The following is a 7,607-nucleotide window of genomic DNA, read 5'->3' as shown; positions in this document are numbered from 1 at the left end:
GGGGCTCACGGCAGAAAAAGGCCACTAGCATGTATGCATGATTGCATGTATGAACTGTCTACAACCATCAGGCAATAACTTAAATAGGATAAACATTTTTGCTCATGTTGATTATTCTTGATTATCAAATAACGTTTCAAAATCGTTTTACCACACACTGCTGTAGGACTGGATTGGCGATTGAAATATTACAGCATGCATTTGGCGGCCAGCTGACTAAAATGAGCAAAGGAAAAGTTATGTCACATGAATGCTGTAGGAAAGCTTCAAACTTGGTGGTTGACCAGCTAGATAAATACTGCAAATGACATAAGAAACCCACACTTCCACATATGGTGAAAATATGTGGCTGCCAATTTTGGAATCTGTTAGATGTTGTGCAGATTCAAAATTTTGTTTCAAAAAAGCAATATCGTACATTTTATTCTAGCTTTAATCTAAAACAACCCATGCAGTATTGATTTGCTGAATGTTTAGATAGACTTAAAAGCAGTAGCCTATAAAGCAGTAAGACCACTCTGTGAGAATACAATAGAAATTATTAAAATAATAGCTGGACAGATGATTATCAAAGCTAAATGGCATATGCAAAATAAAATTGTCAGTCTAAATTTAACAAATGCGTAGGCCCAGGTTTAGGTCCATATACGTCCATCGACACCGCTCTAACACATTAGGTGTAATCCAATTCGACAGATGTGTGAAAATTATCTGCATCGAGGCTATTCTGACGGCGTAATTTAATGATGTGTCGCTGTTGACGGCCAGTATACCCAATATAAACTAATTATGCATTACAAGGGAAATTGGCCTCCGTTTTGGCATCTTTTTTTTGGTTTTGTTTTTTTACCAGAAAGGGTAAATGAGTTCTCAAACTCAAGGCTCCTTAAGTCAGTGGATTTGCAGACGACTCTATTGCACCGACTCCCTGTCCCCGGCAATAGTTTTGCTTGCTTAGACAGAATAACATGTCCATAATAGGAATGGAGTGAGCGTATACCATTTTTACTTGGAGGGGTGTTACAGGGCAAAACTTTGTTTTCAAACTTATTATAGGCCTATTAATTTGACGTCCCCGGACACTTACATGAGAAATTATACCGAGAAAATACGTTTTGTGCTGGCTGAATACGATTTCCCATTCTGTTTAGCCTTTGCTATTTGTTTAGTGCTGGCCAGCAGTCTGTTTTTATAGCTGATATAGGCAGCAGATTAGAAACAGCCGGAACCCCGTATGGCTGTCTGAATAGAACACCCCTCTCTGTCCTAGGATTGAGATCAAGATCCTACAAAAAGTAGCGACCTATGTGAGATCAAAAATAGTTTGCAATGAGGAGGTACTTATTTCATTTGATATTCGTCTCGGAAACAATGTGAAAACAGCACGGGTCATCATTAAACGGACTGTCAGAAGCCCATGGCAAGCAGCTTTAAATTTGGTTTATGAAGCGTACCATGGCTGCTCGATCAAGGTAAGTAGCCAGCTAGCTGGCTAATAAATCAATTCAGCAAGCAACTAGCTAATTGATTACATCCATGAAGTTTTGTTTGCAGAAACAAACATGCGTTCCTATGTTTTATTTTCGTACAAAGTGGTCAAAATATTTTATAAGTCGGTGACAACCCTAAGCTATTGTGGATATACAAATATTGTTGAAACGAATCGTTTGAGTGGCTTCTTAGCTAGCAAGCTAGTTAGCTTGGACATAGAAGCACCTGGAAGCCTACTAGGCAGTTGGCTAGCTTTTTAGCTACACTTCCAGCTGTGCCGCGGTTTGATTTAGTTAGAGAACTGTACGCAAACGTAAAATATCTGGATTGGTTTATGTACTTGATCGATTATATCAAAAGCAGCTTCTAAGCCGTTTGAAAGCATATTAAATTGGTGCAAAAATGACGTTGCATGCATGTTTGTATTGTAATTGCAAAATGACTAATTTTCAGTGAGATATTGAACCAATTTAACTTAAAATTGAGATTCTTATGCTGCGTTTATGTAACAGGAGAAAACAATTGGCAAGTTTGTTGTTTTGTATTACGGAATATGTCAAGTTGACTAACGTTTAAATAGTTTCGTCTGTAAAATTACGTAAGGGTGAGCAACAGAAATATAACGCTTTTGCGTATCTATGAACGTTTTTTCTTCTTTCCAGTACTGTTTGCTAACTGTTTAGCGTTACTCCATATCCAATGTTAAGCTGCTATTATAATTATGCTATAATTCCATGATGACAGTGGGTGTATAACTAACTACAGCTATGTGGCTGCCTTTTTCTTGCAGTGGAGTGGTAAGTTAACTACATCAAAATTCTAAATCTGTTCTAAAACTCTCTTGCTTTCAATTATTAGTAGTGATTGTTGTCACCTTTAGAATGTTCCGTTGACAACATTCGAATCGCACATTTGATCTTTCGCAATTTGATCTTCCACTCCCTGCATACATACTGATCACGTCATCTACGATTTAAAACTATCAAATAGTTTTGGTGCTGAAAGTGTTGATCGGAAAATAAATTGATATCCTTAATTTAGAGCAGTATACTAGAAAAAAGTTGTATTTTTGGGGCGCATAATGGGCTACCATTCACGCCAATGCAAAGTTATTGTGAAATGGCTTCGTTTATCATTTGCAGAACAATCATTAGAATACCACACGATGCTGTTTAGCCACGGCAGACTTCAGGTCAAAGATGCATCTTCACAACCCAATAGCCTTGCAGAGGACATAACATAATGTGGGTTGGTTTAATATATTGTCTTCTGTTAGTCATGTCATGTATGCATATTAGTTGGCAACTGCGTCAGGACATTTTTAGTAATCAAAATCTTGATTTATGTAGTTCTTGGGCTTATGTATCCCAAGTCTGCCCTTTGAATATTACTTTGAAAGAATGCATGTTCCGGCAGGTTGTTTTTATTTTTTGAAATTTTGTTTTAGGCCTGCCTTGGGGTACCACTTCTTCCCATTGCTACTGTAAATGTTGCTGAAACTACAGAATGGTATTTTGACTGTCAGTAAGTGATGATACAAACACCTTGAGCAGGAGTCATGTAATACCCTGCTTTATAAGATAGTGCTCCCAAAATGTTCTGTTAGCACCACTGCATTCCCCCAACGATCAGACCAGTTATTTCTAGCCTAGAGGTTTTTCATTAAAGTAATATTCTCAAAGATTTTCATTAAGATAAATGCCTGTTAAGTCACTATCTATCGCCGAATTAGGTAACACGATGATTGAGCCTATTATTATATTAATTTATATTATTATTATAATTATAATTTATGATTAAAGAACTGGGTGTCTGTGGCGACATTCCCGGGAAAAAATAACAAGTGGCGCATAGTTAGTGACGCGTTTTCCATCACCCATCAGTGGTTGGTCCGCCAGAGAGAGTAGACGGAGCTAACGCAACAGGCTCGCTCTTCAACTCACTTGTGTGTGAGCGGCGTACTGTTTTTTCCGGTGTCTGCTAGCATTACAATAACAGAGGAAGGGGGGGTTTATGGAACCCTAAAAGGTTTTTGTGTAACATGAGAGGTCATATTATTTGTTGATGTAGATTTCGTATTACATTTGACGACAATATAACGTTACTAAATTACATGGCCTAGCTATTTGCACAGCTAACGCTAGCTACCGGACCATATCAAGAAAGGCAACATTAGTTTAGACAAAGTTGCGCACAGTAACCATCTCTCATAGCAGGTAACGTTGCATTAGCTAGCTAGCTTGCTAATGTAATTAACACAATCTAATGTCAGCTAACAATTAGAAAAAACGCTAAACGCTACCGACTGGTACCGACCTCGCAAAACGTCTCTCGAATGCAATGCTACCTTGTTGCAACGTTGCAATGTAGCTAACTAAAGGTCAGTTCAGATCAATGATTCGCAACAAGACGGATGCAACTTGCAAAATTCCAAGATGTCTGATTGTAAATGTTCTAACTGCACTTGGCGATTTGACAAGCTGGCTCTTTTGAAACCCCAGGCAAAGGCTTCAGATGCTGTGCAGATAACCAGTTAACACCGCAGCAATTTTCTCTGCAACATTCTAAAACAGTTTCGTCTCGTTGCGAATCATTGATCTGAACTGGTCTTAACGTTACCGTTATTTACATCATCAGTTCATCAGTATATTAAAATGATCGGAATAAAGCCGTCTTTACACAGAGCATTAACCCGGGGGATAGGTGGAGCAGAGCCGGTCTGATTTCAGTGTAAAGATGTTAAGTTGAAGAAAACTAAATAAAAAATAGAGATACATAATTGCACGAGCCACAGCGAACCCCGCGGATTCTTCTCTGTAGTGTAAAGATGTTCATACCGGGCAAAAGGTGGATAAAGAACGTCTGTGGAAATTGATCATCACTAATTCTACCCCAGGTCTGCTACAGAATTTTAACCCGGCTCGGCAGTGTAAAGACAGCTTAAGTTAGCCTAATGTTAGACAATGAATGAGTATGTACATAATGTTACTTTTATAACAACCATTTTTTATTCAGTAAATAGTATGTGCTATAGTTGGCGTGGCCCAGGTGCCAACTCACTGACGTCACACAGGCGACACTGGTTGGATCCGGTTGGATCTCTGGGAAGTGAGGTCCAAAAACACACCTGCAATTACCGCTTTTTGCCAAAGAGAACGAAACGGAAATCTTCGAGATTGTAACTTTAAATTAAGCTGACATTGTTATTAGCGAGGCTACTAATTTGACAAATTGATCACACCTGATGGAATCCATGGCGATGTTGGGTGAAGGTATATGATCATGAGGACAAAACCATTTAGCCTAACCCTCCTCTTATGTTTGGGGTCAATTTGACCCCATTCAATGTTTACTGTCTCTAAAAATATTGTTACCATACTTTTTTCAGCTAGATATTTCATGACTTTTCCTAACTTTATGGGGAAAACATGGCAAACATGAAATTAACTGAAAAAAATATTTTCGATGTCCTGTACACATGTTGTATGCATCGGTGTTGTTGGGGTCAATTTGATCCCAAGCTCTATTGTTAGGCTATATAAAACCATTATTTTGATCTTGTTTTTGTTGTTGGCTGAGGGCACTTTCACGTTAATTTGTGTGTGTGTGTGTGTGTGTGTGAGTGAGAGAGAGAGAGAGAGAGAGAGAGAGAGAGAGCATGCGTGTGTGTGAGGAGAAAACAGTTCCCACGAGATCTCTGATCATTCTCGCAACATGGGGGCGGGGGCAAACTTATAATAAGGGCTGCACACACAGCCCTCTAAACCATTTCTCTTTACATTTGTGCTTCAACTAAAGATTTTGAAAATGACCACCAGACAGAGGCCTATATTTTCTGCCACTGAGGTTCTGTCACAGATCTTGGAGGGTGAAAGTGATTTAGATGAGGATATGTCTGAGACTGAGGATAATGTTGAGGAGGACCCTGACTGTGTGGCATCCTCCTCTGATGATGAGAATGAAGCCTTTGAGATACCACATTCTGCCCCTCCTTTTGTTTCTCAACCACCACTAAACCATCCTGTCATGTCTCAACCACCAAAAGACCCTCCTGTCATCTCTCAACCCCCAAGAAACCCCCCTGTCATCTCTCAACCACCAAGAAACCTTCCTGTCGCCTCTCAACCACCAACAAACCCTCCTGTCATCTCTCAACCACCAAGAACTGACATGTTTACTTCCAAAAATGGAGAACTACCATGGTCTGGATCCCCAGTTGAAAGACTGGGTAGACTTAGTGCTGCTAATGTCATCAAAATGGTTCCTGGCCCCACCAGATATGCTAGCAACCATGCACAAGACATAGTCTGCATTTGAACTCTTCATAACACCATCAATGCAAAAGGATATTCTTGAGATGACAAGCTTTTCAATTGGAAAGAGCTGGATGTGACCCACTAGCAATGCTATATTGGGTTGCTTATTTTGGCAGGAGTGTACAAGTCAAAAGGTGAAGCAACAGCAAGCCTTTGGAATGCTGACACTGGTAGGGCAATTTTTCCAGCTACATGGTCTCTGGAGGCATTTCATGTTTTCTCCCACATTATACGCTTTGACGACAGGGAATAAGGCAGGGTTGACAGGAGCGTCACCTACTTGCACCTATCTCGTTTGAATGAAGAATTGATACCCACGGGTACCTAGTTGAGCAATCATGTTCATTTTTTTATCAAAACTCAATTCTGGTGACTAATTTACTTTTTATTGGTGTTTCTTCATTATTGAATAACTGTTATATGCATTGGTGTAGGAACCGGGGGGACGGGTGGGATGTGTCCCCCCCAATATTTGTAAAGAATCGAATTGTCCCCCCCCAACCATGACTGATCCCTCTCCCATGTAAAGCTTTCATACAATAAAGGCTTCAACAGCAATAAAAAATGACTTCAAAATTATGCGGAAAGGTCTGTAACGCCTGTAAACATAACGTGAATTATTGACCCCCCTCTTCACAGAGTAGCAATGGTTTACCCCCGTGGCCACGAGAAGTTTGAGCTTACGAAAGCACAAATGGGATGTGTAGTCAACAGTTAGAGGTGATTGCTCAAGCCGATCATACTATGGACTTCACTTCCCATAACCCTTATAGAAATAAAAATGGTAAGAAGAAACTTTAGGATAGCGCTTCCGATTTTGCTTGTGTCGAAAGTTCTGCGACGGAAACAGCAATAGATTTACCCACTAGCATCTGTCCAAAATGTAAACAAGCCAGGCAGTTTTCACCATAGACATAGGCTATAGCCTATAGCCTACATGTCTATGGTTTTCATGGTCGGGAAAACTTTTATGACAACGTCAGCTAAAGTCAGTTACTCACAGCAGTTGGAAAGAACGGTAACGGTAATCTTATATTTGTAACGTTACCTATCAATATGCCAGCTAACGTCATGTTAGCTAGCTAGTTGTCAATGAATAAACTATGATATCTGATAGTATGATACGTAGCTAGCTAGTTAATAGCTGTCTGTACACTGTCTGAACCTAGAAAACTACCTGGCAAGAGCTGCACTCGGTTGCTAAGCAGGGAATTAACGTGACTCCCCATGTTGCAGTGTTAGTAGTTAGTTTTGTGTAGCGTTATGGACACGTCTTGTAAAATCACAAAAGTTTGTTTTAGCTATCAATATCTCTTTTTTAACGTTAGCTCCCCAATATTTAGAACATGAGCATTTGTCCACCTGGATTTTGTGTTTTCCTTTACATTTCCACCATAAATTGATGCAGAAAAGGCACAAATTGGTGCATAAAAATTCACCAGAATGCAGGAAATGAAGTGTTTGACGCTCAAAATTTCCTGGGGGAGGACCCCCAGACCCCCACGTAATGTATCCCCCGCAGTGTTCAAACAAAACCTGCACCACTGGTTATATGTTACTTATTGATGTTCTGAAGTGTTTTCTGAACCTAAACATTTGAAATGTTACTGTTGAATATGTCAAATTGACCCCGAACATAAAATGTTACTATGCTTGATAATAAAAAGTGTGTTTCTTTCCAAATGTTATTTTTCTTCTTTAATGAGTACTTAATACCAACATAAGGCCCTGCAAACACCAAAACATACTTCGTTTTCAATTTTAGGTCAATGAATAAGATTGTACAGTCATTTGCATATT

At 39.5% G+C, this 7,607-nt stretch overlaps 1 protein-coding gene across 4 annotated transcripts in view; it reads left to right on the top strand.

Annotated features, from left to right (window-relative positions):
• The first annotated feature begins 1,204 nt into the window (after positions 1-1,204).
• The window catches only part of aff1 (AF4/FMR2 family, member 1), a 47,404-nt gene continuing 41,001 nt past the window's right edge, over positions 1,205-7,607 (top strand). For all 4 annotated transcript variants that reach the window (XM_035391215.1, XM_035391214.1, XM_035391213.1 and 1 more), the window contains exon 1: positions 1,205-1,472. In XM_035391215.1, coding sequence (XP_035247106.1) covers positions 1,444-1,472 — 29 coding nt within the window. In that variant the 5' untranslated portion in view covers positions 1,205-1,443. The remainder of the gene's footprint in view (positions 1,473-7,607) is intronic.

This window comes from Anguilla anguilla, chromosome 14, assembly GCF_013347855.1.
Source record: "Anguilla anguilla isolate fAngAng1 chromosome 14, fAngAng1.pri, whole genome shotgun sequence".
Classification (NCBI taxonomy): Eukaryota; Metazoa; Chordata; class Actinopteri; order Anguilliformes; family Anguillidae; genus Anguilla; species Anguilla anguilla.
The sequence above is the reverse complement of the archived record's forward strand: the minus strand, read 5'-3'. Positions and strand labels throughout refer to the sequence as shown.